The sequence below is a fragment of the Tamandua tetradactyla genome, chromosome 14 (genome assembly GCF_023851605.1).
Source record: "Tamandua tetradactyla isolate mTamTet1 chromosome 14, mTamTet1.pri, whole genome shotgun sequence".
Classification (NCBI taxonomy): Eukaryota; Metazoa; Chordata; class Mammalia; order Pilosa; family Myrmecophagidae; genus Tamandua; species Tamandua tetradactyla.
Window position 1 is genome coordinate 94,268,458 of NC_135340.1, and position 20,792 is coordinate 94,289,249.

Genomic DNA, 20,792 nt, shown 5'->3' on the forward strand with positions numbered 1-20,792 from the left:
TTATTGTATTGGCGTAAAGATCAGTAACTTGATCGCTTCAGAAATCATCCGCAATGAAGACATTAATGCCAGGGTGAGCGCCATCGAGAAGTGGGTGGCCGTGGCCGACATCTGCCGCTGCCTACACAACTACAACGCCGTGCTGGAGATCACGTCCTCCATGAACCGCAGCGCCATCTTCCGGCTCAAAAAGACGTGGCTCAAAGTCTCTAAGCAGGTGCGGGCAGCAGGCGGCACCACTGCCTGGACCTGGGCTGGGGCTGGGCTGGGCTGGACTTGGGCTGGGGCTGGGCTGGGCTGGGCTGGGCTGGGGCTGGGCTGGGCTGGACTTGGGCTGGGCTGGACTTGGGCTGGGCTGGGGCTGGGCTGGGCTGGGCTGGGCTGGGCTGGGCTGGGCTGGGCTGGGCTGGGGCTGGGCTGGACTTGGGCTGGGCTGGGGCTGGGCTGGGCTGGGCTGGGCTGGGGCTGGGCTGGGCTGGACTTGGGCTGGGGCTGGGGCTAGACTGGGCTGGGCTGGGGCTGGGGCTGGGCTGGGGCTGGGCTGGGCTGGGCTGGGGCTGGGCTGGGGCTGGGTTGGGGCTGGGCTGGGCTGGACTTGGGCTGGGTTGGGGCTGGGCTGGGCTGGGGCTGGGCTGGGCTGGGCTGGGCTGGGGCTGGGCTGGGCTGGACTTGGGCTGGGGCTGGGGCTGGACTGGGCTGGGCTGGGCTAGGGCTGGGGCTGGGCTGGGCTGGACTTGGGCTGGGCTCGGCTGGGCTGGGGCTGGGGCTGGGCTGGGCTGGGACTGGGCTGGGCTGGGGCTGGGGCTGGGCTGGGCTGGGGCTGGGCTGGGGCTGGGGCTGGGGCTGGGGCTGGGTTGGGGCTGGGGCTGGGGCTGGGGCTGGGCTGGGCTGGGACTGGGCTGGGGCTGGGGCTGGGGCTGGGGCTGGGGCTGTGCTGGGGCTGGACTGGGCTGGGGCTGGGCTGTGCTGGGGCTGGGGCTGGGGCTGGGCTGGGGCTGGGGCTGGGCTGGGGCTGGGGCTGGGCTGGGCTGGGCTGGGGCTGGGCTGGGCTGGGGCTGGGCTGGGCTGGGGCTGGGGCTGGGGCTGGGGCTGTGCTGGGGCTGGACTGGGCTGGGGCTGGGCTGGGCTGGGGCTGGACTGGGCTGGGGCTGGGCTGTGCTGGGGCTGGGGCTGGGGCTGGGCTGGGGCTGGGGCTGGGCTGGGGCTGGGGCTGGGCTGGGCTGGGCTGGGGCTGGGCTGGGCTGGGGCTGGGCTGGACTTGGGCTGGGCTGGGCTGGGCTGGGCTGGGGCTGGGCTGGACTTGGGCTGGGCTGGGCTGGGCTGGGCTGGGGCTGGGCTGGACTTGGGCTGGGCTGGACTTGGGCTGGGCTGGGCGACTAGGCACCCACAGGTGGGCAAAACACAGGTCTGAGGACAAAAATTCCCCCGTGCAGAGAACCTCTTCTCCTACGTCACCTGGAATCAGATATCAGGTCCTACTTGAATAATTCATACCCCCTTGAATAAGTGGGACCTGTACAATAGCGGTTATTGGCCCCAACACTCTTCTCTTTGAGTTGGGGCAAACCAGTAGTGGTTTCATGCAGATCCCAGCCCAGGTCTGCAGGGCTCTGAGACAGTCATCAGATGATATTCAAGGCTGTTTTCAGGAGTCTAATTCCACTGGCCCTTCTGGTCACTGGAGAGTTAGTTGGCCTCTGCTGCCCACTGGATAGCGGGTGATCTTAAATGTGAGGCTTCTCTTTATTCATTCAGAACACGGTTCTGAGAACCCATACGATGGATTCCTCCTCTGGAGTAAGTTCCCTGCACTGAGGTCACTAGAGGGCATCACACTTAGAGGGCACAGTAGGGCACATAGCCCATTTCCTGGGTGCATTCGTTGGGTTCCACAGCCCCAGGCTGCACAGGCAAAGCACTGCCAACGGACAGGGTGGGTCTCCAGAGATCCTGATAATTCGGCAGTAGTGTCTGTGGTTCTACAGCAGCGTGGGCCAGAGGGGTCCAGGGTCTCCAAGAGGCCTGTCTCATTGGACCACTCTGGATTTCATACGTGTCCCTCTTATATTTCTCTTTTTATCGTCCACCCCTCACGACCCCCTCATGCCAATGGCAGGTCGTGATCATCCCCACCAGCCAGGCAGAAACCCATAAGTTCTTCCGATGTAGACCAGCAGCCAAACTCAGGACAACCATGGGCATCTCCATACCCTTCTACTGCCTCTTGGTCACTCCAGCCCCTGATTATAACAGGACTGCAGAGTACTCCGGGGGCGCCCCCTTTATTTCTCTGATCTTGCATCCCGATGAGGCTGGTCCTCTTACTTCTTGGCATAGAGAGATCCGGGATCGCGACACGGACAGTGGAAAAGGCCATTTGTATTAGTGGGCTCTTAGAAGGGAAGGAGGCTGCAAGCATGGGAGCTCAGGGCTGCAGGCACATCTGGCCACACATGGCACACCTGGCTGTGAACTTCTGCAGTGCGGGGTTGAGCAGGGCTACTGCAGAACCTTCAGCTCATCCCAACTGATCAGGCCAGGCGAGGTTCAGGCAGTGCTTTTGGCAGGACCTGAGGGGCCCATTCCTGGCCAGTATCTTGCTTCTCCTGGGCTGTACTAGTAGGACAGTGTCATCTTTTCCAGAAGCCCTCCAGGCCAGACTCCTCTTTCCCACCCCAGTGGGGGCTGCCTGATACCCATGCGCAGTGAATTTCTTGGCCTCATTCTCCAGCATCATCCTTAGCCATCCTGAAGTCTTCCGTTCTCTTTGGGGAGTGTGAATCGAGGGCAGCTAGAGGTCAGGGCACGTGGCTTTGACTCTTAAAGTTGGCCTGCGTTCTAAGATGTCATATAGGAGCCTGGAAGCCTGTCAGAGCTGGCCACATCGGACAATCAAAGGTGCTTCTAAAGGAACCTCCAGGCCTCTATCGGTGGAAGGAGCTGACCCTACTGGCTTCTCCTAGACCTTCATCTTGTGCTGTAGTCAGACATCTGCACAGCATCCTGGCTCCAAGGGTTTCTGGGAGACCATGGCCAGGGCCTGGTCTGTCTCTCTGCAGGTATTCCATGGACATAGGTGCCCCACACCAAAATGGCCACATTTCTTAGAGGGCCTGAAATATGGCCTCAAGCCCAAGCAGAAAAAAATAATGCAAGAAACAGTATATCCTAGTCTGGCCTAACCCTTGGCAAAAGAGTTAAGCTGTCCAGCTCAGTTTGGGATGTCTAATCTCTGTTTCCCTTTTCTTTTCCTTCCAGTCCCTCTCCCCACCCTCTGCAAGTGAAACTTTCTCTTGGGAAAGGATCTGATGATGTGTCTCCATAGGGTGGTACAGATACTGGTAGGGTTTTGTGTGTTACCTCTCCCAGGTAACAGTTGTATTTTACTAGGGACAGAATCCTCTCTTTGACTAGCAATATTTTTAGCCTCGTGCTCCAACCTCACCTTCCTGGTGAAGTTGAAAAGAAGCAGTCTTGGCCATCCTGAGGTCTTCCATTTGGGAAGAAGACAAAGATGGTATTTTGGAGGCCATGTAATCATATTTCTGTCTGATATGACTTCGAAAGCAGGCATCTTGCTTGGTCCGTGTCCTTGCATCAATTGCATATTCCAAGAGTCCCAGAACTTCTGTCCACGAATATCCATGCTGCAGCGGAAATGCCCCATATCCTAGGGCCTGGTATCCCCAGGGAGCATCAGTGGGTGGAAGCTCTTGGTCCAGCCAGAAGATGCTTGAACGGGGTCAAATTGCAACACCCTTTTGAGCAGCCGCTGCGTCTTCTAGGCCAGATTGCCACAGCCCTAGGAGGAGCAGACACACAGGGCAAGTAAGCACAGATGTGTGGAAGGAAAGCAAGGTGTCCCCAACTGAGAGTCTCAGATTGGTCCCAGGTGTATCCAGAAAAACCCAAACCAGAATAGCCTCTCTACATTTTCACAACCTCCAGGCACAGTGACACTTGACCCAGAGTTGTTTGGCCACAGGGGCCCTCCGAGCTGGCGTCTGGTCATCCACAATTCTAGACTATCTGAACCTGCATTGCCCTTAGGGAACACCCGGACCTACCCTTCCATTTCCAGATGCATAAGGGGAGGCCCAGTAAGGTGGGAGGTGACCTGCCTGTGGGCACACGAGGCTGGGTGACAGATCCCAGTCAGACCCTGGGTCTCTAATCACAGCCCCAGTACCCGGCCTCGAGCCGTATCAGGTCATTCCTCTGCAAGTGGATGGAAAAGAAAAGGAAAGAGGGGAGCAGGTCTCCGTTTGAACAGCTCTGAAAGGAGATGGAGTGGAGGATGGAGGTTGAGACCCTGGGGCCAAGGTTGAACCTGGCATCTAGACTTTCCCAGTTGTCTGAAAGACATCTCAGGTGAAAGCTGTCATTAGCCCTTGACTCCCTGTGGCCTGTGCTGTCCTGGCTCATGTCTCCTTTACCAGTTCCAGAATCAATTTTTTTTGCTTTCATCAGGTTAAGTCCACACCAGCTGGCAAGCTTCCTTTTCCTCTTTGATAATGGACTAAATGGTACCTTCTGCCAATCTTTACCCTTGAAGAATATACATCGATCTCTTCTTCGGTCAGAATGAAGAAGTAGATTGTCACTTTCTGTGCATAGACTTCTCAAATAAAAATCTGACCTATGCTTGGTCTCTTTAGCCAGTGTCCCAAACAGCTTCCTTCCCAGGCCGGCCAGCCCTTGGGCTGTTCTCCAGTATGCATTCTTGGCCGGTTTCTGAATTTTGAATGAAAGAGCTGGAAAGGAGATCACTAAATCATCTCACCATTTTACAAATGAGAGAACTGAGGACCCCAGTGGTAAAGGAGTTTCTTTCCCCAGGCCACCCAGTGTTCAGAGCAAAGCCAGACTCAACCCACTGCCCCCAGAGAGATCGTCTGGTCTGAGACAAACTCTGGTCCTTGAAACTTTGCCCCAACCCTTGCGTGGGCTGGGCCTGGCCTGGAAATTCAGCAAAGGGGAACCTTTGCCGTGGGGCTGTTCTTCACCATCAAGGCCTTTGCTTGTTTGATGATCAGAGGACTTACCACCTTTGTTCGTGATTCACGTATTTGGGTGGTGGTCCTGGTGTGTCAGAGTGAAGGTACAAGAAGGCGTCGCCTCCATAGGGTGTAGTCAAGAGAAAGCCCATGATGATGTCCTGCCGGACGTGGGCTCCTCAGAGTTGCCTGCCAAGCCCTTGTAGACCACCTGAGTCTTTCGTAGCTTTCTGAGGGCCAGAATCCATGTGCCACTTGTGAATTTCAGAGAGGTGCGTGCGTGACTCCAGGTCCCCAGACGCAGGGAGTCCCTGAATCCACCCTGCCCCTCCCAGGGAAAGGTGATCATGGGCCTCCCCCCTTTGCCCCAGCCTTGGGCAACATGCCGGAGCGTGGGCCAGAGCCGCGGGCCTCCCTGTGTGCTGTCTGTCAGTAAATGCTTCTCATTCCTTCTAGACCAAAGCTTTGATTGATAAGCTCCAAAAACTTGTGTCATCAGAGGGCAGATTTAAGAATCTGAGAGAAGCTCTGAAAAAGTAAGTGTGTGTCATTTTGTCGCTGTTGTTTTGTAAAGCATAGAACCGCATTGCAGAAGTATTCACGTGGCACACCTGGCTGGGACAGGAGATCTGTCTGTCTGTCTGTCTACCCACAAGACCCCTAGACGTTGTGAACCCCAAGGGTGGGACAGCTTTGTCCTCCACTGTCTGCCAGAAAGGTTCCACAGCTTTAGTGGCTTTCCCTGAGGAGGCACAGGAAACATGGTGAAATTCCAGCAAGCTTACTGATACTGAGAATAGTGGGATCCCAAACTCCTGGATTCTAAAATGCATATATGTATCGTTTTCAATTTCAGATTTCGGACATCAGGATATGTTTTAAAGTTAATATGTTCATTTAATGTGATTTTTTATTTGAGAAGCAACCATCCAGTATGAGTGCATTTTACAGACAATGGCATCTTGGACACTTTTCCCAAAAACAGCACCTTACAGTTTACACATAGCTTTCCTAGCCTTAAGTGCATTTAACCCCATCAGCAGACCCTGCAAGTGTGGGTTTCTCCACCTCGGCTCTGTGGAAAGTTTGACTCAAATGATTCTCTCGGGGGCTGCCCCGTGCAGTATAGGATATTTAGTGGTCTCTGTGGCCTCTCCCCTCAAGATGCCAGTGGCACCCTCCTCCATCCCCAGTTGTGACAACCAAAAATGTCTCTGGACATTGCTAAATGTCCCCTGGGGGAGCAAAATCACACCCCCCAGACCCCAACCCCTGTTGAGAACCATGGCTCTGGGGCAGATTCAGCCATCCTGTTCATAGACAAGGAAGCCAAGGAATGGTGGCTGGGCAGAGGACACCTGGCCGCAGTGACCGGGCCCCGGCTGGCCCCCAGCGCCAGCACTGCTCTCTCGCTTTGCCTCGGGCTCCTTCCCAAAACTCAGCCCACTTGTGCACACGGTGGCCGCACACTCGAGTGAAATGTGGCATCTGCTCTTATCGCTCCATGAGATGCTTGTTGGGCTTCTGTGCTAGGTCTCTGCCTCTGCCCTTCTCGCATTGGCTGTGACCCCATTGCTGCTCCCCTTGGTCACCTGAACAGATGTCCACTGGGGTGGCCCTGCCTCCCTCCCCTCACTGGCTTCTCGGGGGACCTTGGAGAGACTGGGAGACCCCTAGAGTCAGGTTCCTACAGCACCCAGGCAGGGACGCCTCTTCTGTCAATGAAGGATCCCATGCTCGCTGCCACTGCAGGGCCAGCCTGAGGGCCAGGAAGGTCAGAACCGCCCGCTTTTGACAGTGGCTCTGCCACACAGTCCTCCCGCCTCCTCACATCCATCCTGCCAGCCTCGTCTGCCTGTTCTTCTCGTTTTCTTCCTGCTGTTCTCAGTCTGTCCTTCGCCAGCTCCGTGTGCCATTGCCTTGACCGTCTCCACTTTGTGTCCTCAGATGGCGGTCCCACCCCTCTGTGCTTCCGCCTGGGCTCCCCTGTGGCCTGTGCTTGTGGGGAGCTCCCCCCACCCCGTGCTGTCGCCAACTTGTCCACTTGCCCTTGGGGCCTCTCCATCCGCCTGCTCACATGGCTTCTTCAGCCGCCTGCCCTGCCCTGCCCTGTGGTTCTGTCTCAGAGGCCCCGTCCTGGCTTTCTCGCCTTTTCCACGTGACCTCTGGGCCTGTGGAGTCAGCTGTCCCAGACTCCTCTGCTCCCTGCAGCCCAGGGCAAGGGGTCGGCCTGGGGGCAATCTGGGAGCCAAGACCTTTTGCAAACCAGGTGCTTGCCTTCTGGAAACTTGGGCCAAACCATGGGGGAGAAGACGGGAATGAGGAAACCTGGGCAGACTTCCCCTGAGGCTCTACGATTGGCACCTCGAGCAATGCTACCGTGAACAGTTGTGGGGAATGGGCAGGGGGAACAAGATGGCAGCCTGCCGGGCATGGCTGGTCCCCGGCCAGGCCAGGAGACCGGAGGAGGGCGCACAGTCCCATCCAGGTGTCCCAGGCATCCTTTTCAGCCTACCATTCAAATATTAAGTCTTGTGCCGGCATCCAGGCTCTTGCCTCCACCAGCCAAGACTTCACCCTACATCCTACGTTCCTTTCTCCCAGCCACTCTCTTAAATATCCTCTGGCCTGCTTACAAGCCTGGCTGTGTGCCCCTCCAGCCCCCTTCCCTGAAACCTCGAGAGTGACCTCCTCTCCTCTCCTCTCCTCTCATTTCCCACACTCTCCTCTCAGTGCTGCAGCCATCAGAGCATTCCCGCAGCTCCCCGCAGCCAACTCTGGCTGAGAACTAAATTTAGCAGTGAGACTCGGGCCTGAGCTATTCGGGGGTTGGTTCCGGATCTGCCAGCCTTGTCTGATCTCACCCCACCACACACTCGCACACCTGCACCTTTTGTCTTTAATTTGATTAAGAAGCCTTTGATTTTTGAAAGGAACAAAACCCTCAAAAGGGTTAGAAGCTGATGCAATAAAAAACTTTTCCTTTTTGTTCCTTTAAATCAAGGGTGGGACTAGCAGCTCAGGGGCCACTCAGCTAGCTGTCCCCATGCTGTTTCCATGAACAGCATGCAGTCCAGAGGCTGAACTTCATGAATCCCAGAGCCGCAGGGGCCCCAGGCAGGCGGACAGCTGTCTCAGTCTTCCCTCCCTGCCTGCGACCGTATAGCAAAGGCTTGGCCTCCTGCCAGTGACCCGACAAAGCAGTTAGCATCCAGGTAGCCAAAAGCAGGATTGGACTCTGCTTCCTGCATTGCAGTTTTCTGTTTTGTTTCAAAATGTTGAGTATTAATCACCCTGCACCACCTTGGACTGGGAGCCCAGGGAAGTCAGGCCCCACTGGCATCCCCTCCACTCCCCGGGTGCCTTTCGCGTGGGAGAAAGAGAGCCGCTCCCTGATCAGGGCCAGCAGAGGCTCATCAGGAGGAGGCAGCCGGGCTGTGCAGAGACGGGAGAAAGGCCATGGGCATGGATGCTCGTCACTGGAACATGCCTTGTGGAGCGGTGGACATCTTGCTTGCAGGAGCAAGAGCAGAGAATCATTGATCTCGGTGACTCCACTTGGCATGACCAGGAATTTCTGGGTAGAGAGAAAAATCAGGTTTGGGGGCTCCAGACCACGGGCCAGGCTGTGTGGATGCCGGGTGTGACCAGTTGCTGACACCCTCCCATCTAGCTGTGGCCCCGAACACCAGAGCAGTTCTCAGACTCGTGGGGTGGGGCGCTTTTGCTCAGTTCCCTGAAGCCTCAGACGCAGCAGCCTGAGGGCGCTGCCAAAAGAGGGGCCACCCTGGAGCAGTTCAGTTAGCTAGTTCCTTACCGAGGGTGAGTCCGGGCCCCCGGAAGAGGCCAAAATGTCCAGGTGGGAAGAGCAGGGGGCGGCCAGAAGTGGGATGTTTTGCCTGCACGAAGCTCCCAGCACAGTTCCCCTTTTGGTCAGCTCCTCGCTGTGGCTCAGTCCCCACACAGTGGGGTCTTCCTTCTGCTCCCCACAACCCTCTCCCCTCCAGGTGCCTCCTCCCCACCACAGCTGTGGCAGCCCCCAACCATGCTCAGCCTCCCTACACCCCTCCCCCCACTACGAAGGCAGGGAACTGGGAGGGGGAAGGCCTTGGGCTCGGGGGCCGAGGTGGACCTGTCGATCGGGAAGTCACCTCTGGGAAATCCACCTCGGGCACCAGAGCAGCCCATCCTGAACCCCACTTCCAGGTTCTCACGGGTCTGGGTTGACCACCCTGTAAGCCCTTCCGAGATAGCCAGGGTCCTTCCATCTCGTGCAGCCTCCCCGTCCCCCTCTGTCCAGGAACAGGATCCTGAAGCCCTCGGGTGACCTGCCATCACCTGAAGGCGGAGGGCTCGCCCAGAACCGGCCACCCAGCAGGCCCTGAGATCTTAGATCTTCTCTCCTCCAGACCCCCAAGCTCTGTGCCTCAGACCTGGAGCATGATGGAGAGAAAATAAAAAGCTGGGCCTAGACAATCATAGACGTGTAAGGGCCAGAAGGGTTAGGGTTAGGGTTAGGGTTGGGGTTATTCTTTTTGTTTGTTTTGACCACAGCCCACAGTAAGAAATACATTTGGCATTACAAGCAGCCTATAAAAATGTAAATGTAACAGGAACAGAAATTCACAAAACATTCTACCCTTATCCTGTGCAATGAATTCAGGTGTTTCTGTTCTAATCCACTTCTTTTTTTTCTCTTTTTTTTTAAAATCTGGGCAAAACCTACTAAATTGATTTCAGTACCCACAAAAGGCCCAAAAGCTATAGTTTGAAAACCATTCTGTCCACTGTTTCCCAGGTTGTCGGTGGCCATCTCCTTCGTGACTTTGCGTACCCAACTGTATTTTGTGTTCATTTAATAGTCTCCCTTAACTTAGCTCCCTTTAACAAAAAAAGAAAACTTTAGAGCATGACAGTAAATGGAAAAGCAGCCTACTTTGCCAAAAATGCAAAGTTATCATAAAACAGTAATGTGGTGAAAACAAAACAATGTTATGAAATTCTGGCCAGATACTACTATTTGCCGTCACTCCAATCTGAAGACCTGTCACTGTTTATTTAAAAAGGAAAAACATTGGGGGAGACGCGGTGAGTGTCAGAAGCCAACATCCACCAACACAGCCTCTCCCCTTGAGCACTAGCGGGGAAAATGAAAACATGTGTCTCACCATGTGAATCAATGTTAATATGATATCTGTGCATCATCTCAAATCAATCCTCAGACCACGTAAAATTGCCTTGGTGCCATTGTACAAAGGAAAACCTGAGAACCAGAGAGGGAGGGAACTGGCCTAGGGTCACACAGCAAGCAAGCCAGGTTTCTGTCCTTGGTCTACCGCCTCTCCTTGCCCCACCTCCACTAGAGTGGCAGTATTGCCAAGTCGTCCCCAGGAGACAAAGGTGGGGTGGGCAGGAAATGAGGGTCCCCTGCATTGCCAGCGGCAATTCCCCCCTGCTTCTGTGTGCCGAGCTGAGAGGAGGCTGCAGAGAGCACAGAGCAGGGAGTCCCACTGAAGGACTAAACAAGCCAGAACCCAGAGGCTGCTGGGTTCTGTCGCAGAATCACCCCTTCACCCTGCACTCCTCCCAGGGGCACCAGAACAAAGCACAGTCAACCAGGACAGTGCAGTATCAGGAATCACCAATCATGGAACCCCCAATTCAAGCCCCTCCCAGGAGCCACTTCCAGGGAGGTGATCTCAGAGGGCAACAGTCTGGTGCCCCAAGCCTGGTGTTTGGGTGGGTGGGAGATGCTGACGGGGCAGGAGGGGAAGTCACGGGTAGACGTCGCTGCAGGCCAGCTGAAGGAAAGCAGAGGTTAGGTGTCTGCGAGCAAGAAAAAGCAAGGGGGCTGGAGAGGGTGGCCATTAATGATTGGCAGGTATGGAGGAAGGACGAAAACTCCTGGGAGCTGGTTCTGGGGTTGGGTTCGGATGGGCGTTTTCGTGGAGAGACAGGAAGGGGTGGGGGGTGCTGGAAACAGCAAGTTGCTTGATCAAAGCCAAGGGACCCCATCTGGGACGGAGGACAGAGGTAGAGGGGAGCCTCCTGGCTGCGGGAGGGAAGGGACACTTGTCCAAGAAGGCCCGACCCGTGTGAGAGGCCCCGTTAGTACTCCCCAGCCCCGGAGAAGTGACCGTAGACCCAGGAGCATGTTGGTCTTCCTGGTGAATTGAGAGCCCTTCACCTCTAGCAGAGCAAAAAAGTGCAAGCTGGGTGTTCTGTTCTAGGTAGAAGCTCGTTTTCCTAAGTGGAAAAAAAAAACGTGTTGATGCCATTTGCTTTAAAGTTGTGACCCACCGTGTGTCCCCTACCTGGGAATGTACCTCACCGACCTGGCCTTCATTGAAGAGGGGACGCCCAATTACACAGAGGACGGACTGGTCAACTTCTCCAAGATGAGAATGGTGCGTTTCCAGCAGCGGGGCAGGGACGGGGGGCATCAAAACCCAGACTCAAGCCTTGGGACCACCCAAGCTCCGCCCGCCAGGCCGAGCCAGCTGGAGAGGGGCACCCCTTCGGGAGCCTGAACCTGCTTCTCCAACCAGCATTAACGGTTTTACATGCATTTCCTCCTTCAACCCTGACAGTGGGGGGAGGTACAGCTGAGCAGAGGTCAAGGACCCTGCCAAGGTCACCCCACAAATGAAGGGCAGAGCCAGGTCCAGCCCTGGTCAGTGGGAGTCTGAGGCCCTCACCGTTGTTTGCTCTGGTCTCCAGGCTTGGGCTTGGGCTGCAGCCAGGCTGGGGGGTGGGAGAGGACGTTGTCCTCTCCATTGGCTGGCATTCGCATAAACACTTGCTGCGGTGGCCACAGTAAAATCACTAGCTCATGGGCAGCACTTCCCAAGCAAGTAGTTTTCAAATATTCCTCCCCAAAATCTAGGACCTGGGGGTGGGAACAAGGAGACGCCTCTGAGCAGAGAGTGGGTTTTCTAGCCATGCCTTGCTTTCCAGTTCTCACTTCAGCCAGAAGGCCTGTCTGTCATGTATGTTGGGCTTCCACAAGAGCTTTTGTTTGATAAGTTTTCTTTTTCAAATGTAAATGTGAAGCACTGTGCTAGTGCCAGCCCCTGAGCAGCCTAGCCTGTCTTGCACACAGGAAGTGTTTAGAAAGTGGCAGGTGACGAAATTTTGCTAGAGTCAGAGGGTTTTGTCACATTGATGTTGGATGGCTTATGCGACGATTAAAGGACATTTGTTTTCTCTCAATCATGTAGCATAATTACCCTAGAGGGCCTTGACAGGTACCGCCCTTGAGCAGACTGCTGGCTTCAAGAAAACCATGATGCCCTAGTGGGGTCCTCCAGGAGGTCACAAATACAAATTGAGAGACTGTCTTCAGGCTTACCTGTTACCTTCTCTTCTGCAAGGTGGGAGTGGGCACGGAGAGAGCAAATTGTCTTCTAAAACTCTCCCTCTTTCCCACAGATATCCCATATTATCCGAGAGATTCGCCAGTTTCAACAAACTGCCTACAAAATAGAGCACCAAGCAAAGGTAAGCTGGCAGCATCTTTGGTCACTTGCTTTTTCTCAATTGCTCTGTCTGCCCCGCTTTCCTTCCTTTTCCCTCCATACCCAGCTACTTCCCTTTTCCATCGTGGTCCCAACACAGAAGCCCTCGCTGTTCTGTCCTGGGATTGTCGGTGAGTTCTCCCTTCTTGGCCTGTGCTAATCTCGCAACTCCTGCCTGATTTGACCTGCCATAGGGCTGTTCAGAAAATGATCAGATTTCCCCCAAGGCGTGGGAGAACTCTCAGGGAACAGGATTTATAACATATTTTGTGCAAGGATAGCATTCACGAGGCAGAAAACTCACAGATATGACAGACGCACAGCAAAAAGCCCCCAGTCTCCCAGCTCCCCTCCCAAAGGCCACAGTGTCACCAATTTCTCAGGTCCGCACAAACAGGAGCAAACTTCTCTACTATAGCATAGCGTGTGTGCACTGCCCAGCATCCTTCTGTTTTCCCATAAAGAATATATCATAAAGAGCATTCCCTATTGCGACGTGAGATGCTTCCTCGTTCTTTCTTACTGCTGCAGAGAAATCCCTTTATATAACCAATCCTCTGCGTTGGCATTTAGGTTCAGTCTCTTGCTGCTACAGGCAAGGCCCCAGAGTAATGCCCTGTACTTCTGGGACACAGGTAGAGTGAGTGCCTTGGGAGCGTGAATCCCTTGCCCTGCATTGATCTGGGGCCCTGAGAAGCTCACGCTAGAGGAAAAAGCATTTGACTCCTGGAGGAGCTATCCTGGTTGTGGGTAGGGCACGAAAGACAGGCTTGCACGAGGCAGGAAGGGCCCACCTGAGACGTGCGGAGACCCTCCAGTAGCATCAGCCAGGCCGGACCAGGTGGGACTCGTGGACCCCTAGAAAGGTCTGGAATTTGTCCCAAGGGCCGTGCAAGCTTTCAAGGGAGGTCACGTAACTGGATTTGCCTTTTTAAAAGATTGTCATGCCAGATCTCATTTCACTATTCAAACCCTGTGTTGTTAGCCCCATTTCATGAATAAAATAACTGAGATTTGCTCATGAGCTCCCAAACTTCCTACAGATCTACTGGCTTGCCATTCAGTGTCTCATCTAGTGTGCAGTTCAGGAAACATCCAGCTCCAGACACCCCCCGAAGCAAACAGGCAAATCAATTCTGTGTCGTTTTTCCCTTCAGTCTGTGACAGATATGTCCTTTAAGAATCTACCTGTTTTCTGCCATGTCCTATGAACTCATCTGTTTTGTAGCTGATAGCCAGACTAGAAAAGGAAAATCTGCAGGTTAATGAATTGGGCCACTTCTGCGTTGCTCTCTCATCCAACAAGTATTCAGCAAGAACACCCATAATGTGCCGGGTTCTATACCAGACGCTGGGGCACAGCAGTGAACAAAGCAAAAAGGCCACTCCTGTTCCTCGGGAACCTGCCTTCTAGAGGGAGATGGATGAGCAAAGAAGGAAAATATATATATGATACGTGGTTAGCATGACCATGGAGGAAAGTCGAGCAGGGAGGGTGATGGAGGGTGGAGAGAGCTCAAGGCCCCTAGAGTTGAAGGGATTAGAGTCCAGGGGACGTGGGGGTCACGGAATCCTGGGATTTGGGGTGATGAATAAAGGGCATGACGAGACACAACATCTCCTATGCAGTGTTCTGGTCTGACCTTGGCAGTGTGCTGGTAAACGTGAAACTGGCTCTGGGGAGAGAAGTGTGTGTGTTTGGGGCAGGGGGGTGCTGATTTGCAGCTTTTGCTGAATTCCATGGTGTAGATATTCCCAGCAGGCCTGATTTCAAGCTACTGACCAGGGGAGGGATCAAATGCTGACAACTGGCTGGCAGAAGCTGAACGGGCCAGCTCTGGCACGCCACCAGCTGAAAATGTCGATGTCATGAAAGACAGACATGCAGAGGCTACTCTTTCTGTTAAGAAGACTAGGGGACATGACATTTAAATGCAATATGTGAATGTGGAGTAGATTCTGGATCTTAAAAAAAAGCTATAGAGGTTCTTTGGAGGGCAGTTAAAGAAACTTGAATATGGTGCATCTATTAGATGATAATGTTGTATTGATGTTAAATGTCTTGGATGTAATGATGTTGTGGTTATATAGGGAAATATCTCTGATTTTAGGAGAAATCCTAAAATCTTATTTAGAGGGTAAGTGCCATGCCACTTATTTTGAAGTGGCTCAGCCAAAATAAAGGGTTACACATATATGCTGTTTCTGTGTGCTTTACATTTTTTGAAATAAAAAGTTGATAGGAAAACAAACAATACAGAATAGCAAAACAGAAGAAATATCTAAAATAGGGCTGTCCACTAGAAATATAATAAAAGCTATGCATGTAATTTTAAGTTTTCCAGTGGCTACATTAAAAAAAAGAAAGAAATAGAAGATATTAACTATACTAATATATCTAATTTAACAGACTATATCCTAAATATTTTCATTTCAACCCATAGCTGATACCAGTCAAAAACAGGGGCTTCCCTGCACAATGTGCTCAAATGACCGATTCCCAACATACCGGGGTTTCAAGAGAGAGTTTACTGCTAAGCACAGAGCAGGAGATGAGATGGCCTGTTGGCCTGAAAATCTGTCTCCCTAAACTGCAGTAACTCTGATGGTTGTATAGGATCAGAAGATGGACAGGTTTTAAGATAATGAGTACCATGGCTTGAGATGACAAAGTCAGAGATGATCCAATTATTGAATACACAGATCGATCACCTGCTTTGGTCACAGAATGTACGTGAGAAAATGGCAGCCTTAATAGGCTGATGGGTTAGAGTTTTAGTATTATAATGAGGTATAGGTCACTTACAGCTTAAAGTCTAAGCTACTGCACACGTCAGGCAGGCCAATTTTGGTTAGATACAGTTTTGCTTAGCAAGATAGTTTAGGAATTGGTTTAGTTCTGGGCTGACCCAGGTTCTTTCATTAATAAACATTAGGGCTATCTTTTGTAATAAAACTCTAAAGTTGAAGAACATGATTAGAAGATGCAAATATGCCCAGTCACCAGGTTTTTACAATCACAAGGTAAAGGTTATTAGTTATACAATCATTATCAAAGATTAAGACAGCTGGGTTACAGTTTGGTCATTCAGCTATTTTCCCTCGGCTATTCTAATATACTAGAAAGTAAAAAGAAATATCCATTTAATGATTCAGTAATCATAATCATTTGTTAATTCCTAACTTCTTGGTAACATAACATAAAAACTATTACTATTATTTATATTCTTTTTTTGTTTGCATACTAAATGTTCAAAAATCCAGTGTCTGTTTTATACTCACTGCACATTTCCATTCAGACTGGCCACCTTTCAGGTGCTCGGTAACCATAGGTGGCAGGTGGTTTCTGTACTGGACAGGTTGACGCTCAGAGAATGAGCCAATAGTTGTCTCTAGGGAGCTAGACTGCAGGGCATAGAGGCACAAGACAGAGGAAAGCTGTTTTCTTTATGACCCTTTCAGTGCTATTTGACTTTTAAACTACATAAAAATGTTACTTGAAAATAATACATAAATTAATTTTAAAATAAAAAGGAATGAAATTATAAAAAATAAAAAAATAAAAAGAATAGTCCTGATCTGGTGGGCAGGAGGGCAGGACCATTGGAAGGGTTAATGCACAGTGAGTTAAATAAAATGGAACCCATGGACTTAAAAGCACTAACTGGAGTGGGGCCGACCAGCTGGTGAGAGACCAGTTTTGATGACAGGTCCTTATGCAGGGTGGGGCTGCTGTGGACCCCAGAAAAGCCGTGTTCTTTGAGCCTTATGGGAGCTGACTTGTTGTTGGGTGGGACCTCTTGATTAGGTTTCCATGGAGATGCGACTCTGCTCATTCAAGGCGGGTCTGAATTAGCTTACGGGAGTCCTTTAAAAGGAGAGCATTTTAGAGAAAGCTCAGACACACAAACTTGGAGATGCTGAGGGAGCTGTTTGAAACCAGAAGCCCGAGAGAAGGACAGCAGACATCACCTCGTGCCTTCCCACGTGACAGAGAAACCCCGGACTCTGTCGGCCTTTCCTGAGTGAAGGCATCCTGCTGTTGGTGCCTTAATTTGGCCATTTTCATAGCCTTAGAATTGTAACTTGTAATTACAACTATAAGTGAATTAATAAATCCCCTTTATAAAAACCAACCCATTTCTGGTGTATTGCATTCCGACAAGCTTAAGCAAACTGACATTCTCCCTCCACCAATGCACAGCAGCAAACCAGAGACTCCTCAGTGTCTCCCGATTTCCCCAATTTCCTCCTTCTGCAGCATCTCACCTTCCATCAGCACCCCTGCACCACACCCTACCCTGCCTCCAAGAGCCCATAAGCTTCTCTGTTCTACCGGAGAAAAGCTGGCTTCAAATCCTGCCACAGTCACTCATGAGCTGTGGTACCTCTGCAAATCACTTACCCACATCACCAGTGAAGTGAGACTCTATTCCAACTTGGGTTGGGCTGGTTTTGATGATTCAATGTGATAACCTTTGTAAAAGTACTTTAAAAGATAATGCTGTCTGATGCAATGAACTACGGGTCCTCGGACAGGCTGGAGGGGCAGTAGGTTTCTTGTCTCACTGAGCGGGGGACTGGCTGAGCAAGGTGATTTTGAGGGCTTGGTGTGGGCCCCAGTGAGGCTGAAAAGATGATCATTGGCCCTTGGAAAGCCAGGCCAGCAGGCACATAGAGGAAAGAGCAGATGTGTTTAAAGGCAGCGGTTTTCAAACTTAATTGTGCATCAGAATCAAGTTGATCAAAAAGAGATTTTATTACATCTGAGTGTTTAAAGTAAAATGAAGGTCAGTACTGTATTTACTGATAGTGTGAAATTGGCAAAACAGCCTTTTGAAAGAAATATTTTTGAATGTGGGAAGAAATCCCACTCCTGGGAATTTATGCTAAAAAATCAATTGAGGGAAATGCTATATTCATATATTACAGAATGAATATCATCACACATCCAGCAGCGGGGGGAAGAGTTTAATTAAAATGTCATATGCAAAATGATGCAATATTACAACTACAAAACATTATAACATTGACAATTATGTTATAGAAACATAGAAAGTTTTCATAATAGTAAAATTTAAAGCATCCCAAATGTCCATTCCATGGTTATAATTATATAAAAATCTGTCTGAGTCAAGAACTGGAGACCACACATAAAAATTAAAATGGTTAGGTTGGATGGTAGGATTATGGGATTTTTATTCCTCCAAAAAATTAATGTTGTCACATCATCTCTTCTATAGTAAAAAGTACTGTTAAGACCCATCAGCATTTTGGGGGCTGTGTTTGTTATTTGAGGAAAATGCCTTGATACCCTCCAGCCTGGGCCACAGAGTTGCCACATCGACCAGAGAGGGCATTTGTCCAGGAGACAGTGTGATCACATCACTCCCCTAGATGTCTCAAAAGTGACCTGCCCCGTTCTCCTGATACTTTCCTTCAAGCTCCAATGCAGTACAAATATATGTAACTGCTCTTTGGACTTCTTCCATTACAGCTTTTAGGGGTGGTATTTGCAGCCATCTCACACTTAAGTAAAACTTCTCAGGAAAACAGATCTTGACCATGGTGTGTGAAAGGAACTAACAAGAGGACCAGGCTGGCACAGCTGATTCCCAGGGAATTGGATGAGTGGAGAGCTTTGTGCTCTGGAAGGGGCTGTTCACATGAACCTACTAGCTAGGTTTAAAAGACTGGTTTATTTCACATGGTAGGTAAAATTATCAGTGGGGATGGGTTAACCTAGACTGTGATCTCTTCCCAGAGATATTGGATTTGGGCCATTTATCAGCTCTAATAACCATTTTATCTGCCACAAGCATACCTGGCAACAGGTTCCGCCTCTCACAGAAGCAGAGATAATCAATTAGCCAAAACCTCAAGCCACAAAGACTTGATTTCTGTCAAGCAGCTATCAGAAGACTCTCAAACGTGTAATAAGAAATGTAATTTTTTTTTTCCTGTCTGCTTTGACTTTCTTTGGGAAAATGCACCCCCAGTTCCATACAGCTGACAAATACATAAGCTTTAGAAGGTCATTGGAACTGAGGGCACCTTCTGAGATGCCATCTGGGACCTCTCATTGCACATCTAATGCGCAGGAATTCAGCAGAGCACACTTGGAGGGGGAGGGGAGGGGGAAACAGGAGGAAAGAGGATAATTTCAGTCATACAGGTCACTCTTCTGACTTTCCTCTCTAAGAATTTGCCCCAGAGTGAGGCAACGTGGGGAGAAAAAAGGTTCTTCCCTCACGCAGCCTCACTTCCCACTTGCCTCTCTTGGGGCGACCATCTCAAAGTACTGCATAAGCCTGATATTTAAATCTGTTTTTCCCAACCTTTTATTATGAAACTTTTCAAATATACAGAAACATTGAAAGAATTATGAAAACCCATCCACTTAGCACCCCGATTCTACAATTGACATTTTAGACATATTGTTAATGAAATATGGGTTCAGAACACTCCATCTAGTTCTCAGCCAAAGAATTGGCAGTCGAGGGTAATTTTGTCCAAATATGATTTTAATATTAATATTAAGATGTTCATAAATAATAATATTAAGACAAAACAACTGCTTAACTCTGATTTTGCCTTACGTACCGTGACCCCCAGATAAGGAAGGGTGCCTGGCTCCCGTGAGACATCCGTTTTCCAAATTCCATTGTAATTTGGAGAGCCCATAACCCTGCCCCTCCTTACTCTCTTTTTCCTTTTTTCAGGTAACCCAGTATTTACTGGACCAATCTTTTGTAATGGATGAGGAAAGCCTCTACGAGTCTTCTCTCCGAATAGAACCAAAACTTCCAACCTGAAGCTGCACAGCCCAGACGCAGCCACTCCCGTGTACACTTGCTCTATGAAATTGTACATATTTGTCTGGTCTCTCTCTGGATTTCCTCCTTGAGTACGTGCTTCTCCAAGAACACAAATCCATTCTTGTTCTTAGATTCCTGTAGAACCGGAATATGAATTTCTGCACTGTTTAAGACTTCGCCAATCCATTCCACCCCCGTCTCCTGCAGTGCCTGTTTCTGTTAAGCAACTGCACTCTTAGTCTGTCCTTCCTGGTCGCTGAGTCTTCTCAGAAGGGAAAACAGCCCCTGCACTTACATGAATCTTAGGTACCAATCCTGCTTCCGTCCTTCCCCAGCCCAGGCCCCTGGGCTGAGTTGGCCACCCAGGTATCTTCCCGGCATGTTCCATATAGTTGTTAAGAGCTGGGTAGGGGGTGGGGGGGAGGGGGAGGGGGAGGGGCAGACCATACCCTGAAGTCCGGTCATTGACCAGTCTTTCCGCTGATGGTGATGCCGATTTCCAAAGCAGCTTTTTCAGCCAAAAAAATCGCAGGTCTGAAAACTCTCCGTTCATCTCCCAGGCACCTGGAAAGGAGGGGGTCCCCTCTGCTGAGAACCGTGCCATTCTCGGCACCCTCGCTGCAGTCCCATCTGGGTCCCACGTCACTCCCTGCTCTAGGAATAACAACAGGTAGCATGAATAGCAGCCTCAGAACAAACCAGACGAGGCCCTAGGATTTCCCAGGGGAAACTGAGTCACAACACCCAGGCGCGTCGTCTCCTGCCGGCCGCCGGCCGGGGTGCACTGGAAGTTGGGACACAAAAATGTCACTTTTACTCTTTCAGCCGCCTAACGGTCACTTTAAGCTTATGTTGAGATGCTTGAGTCTGTACCACACTGTAGAATTAGAAAACCAATAACCAAGTGTTTTTATTGCATATACTGTAGTCCTGTCTAAATGCCTTCTAGCAGGAATATAGTACTGTAGTGCTTATTCTGTGAATATTACCATGTATTTTTTACACTGTACAGTATAGAAAACACAGGTTAACTCAAAAGTGGCAGGCATGCTCCACTTATAACAAACAGACAACTTTTTGCTGTAAGCAATACCTAGTGGTATGAGAATTCTATTTCAAGTCCTAAAATATTTCAACTTACAGCTTGTTTGGGAAAAAAAAAAGTTTCCATTTTTGTAAAAATATATGTTTCCTGATTACCTCTTGCTAATAAATCTATTCTATCTCAGGGTGAACAGGGAGTTTCTATGTGTTTCATTCATTCACTCAAGGAATATTTGCTGCGTCCTTGCTCCTTACTGAGCTCTAGATGCAGAGGTGACAAGAATGCGAATCCCTGCTTTTTGGGACCTCACAGACAGGTGAGGGGGCCTGCTCCAATCATCGATTGCACCAGGAACAAACTGCTCCAGAATTTAGTGGCTTAAAAGAACAGCGTTTATTATTTTTCCCAGTTTTAC

At 50.7% G+C, this 20,792-nt stretch overlaps 1 protein-coding gene across 5 annotated transcripts in view; it reads left to right on the plus strand.

Moving 5' to 3' along the window:
* The window catches only part of RASGRF1 (Ras protein specific guanine nucleotide releasing factor 1), a 107,359-nt gene extending 87,621 nt beyond the window's left edge, over positions 1-19,738 (plus strand). For 2 of the 5 annotated variants that reach the window (XM_077128550.1, XM_077128555.1), the window contains 5 exons: positions 20-217; positions 5,454-5,533; positions 11,287-11,404; positions 12,429-12,497; positions 19,237-19,738. In XM_077128550.1, the coding sequence (XP_076984665.1) occupies positions 20-217; positions 5,454-5,533; positions 11,287-11,404; positions 12,429-12,497; positions 19,237-19,329 (558 nt within the window). In that variant the 3' untranslated portion in view covers positions 19,330-19,738. Of the gene's footprint in view, positions 1-19; positions 218-5,453; positions 5,534-11,227; positions 11,405-12,428; positions 12,498-16,322; positions 16,580-19,236 lie in introns of those variants that run through there. The other 3 variants (XM_077128551.1, XM_077128554.1, XM_077128552.1) reach the window with 3 other exon arrangements.
* Positions 19,739-20,792: the final 1,054 nt, after the last annotated feature.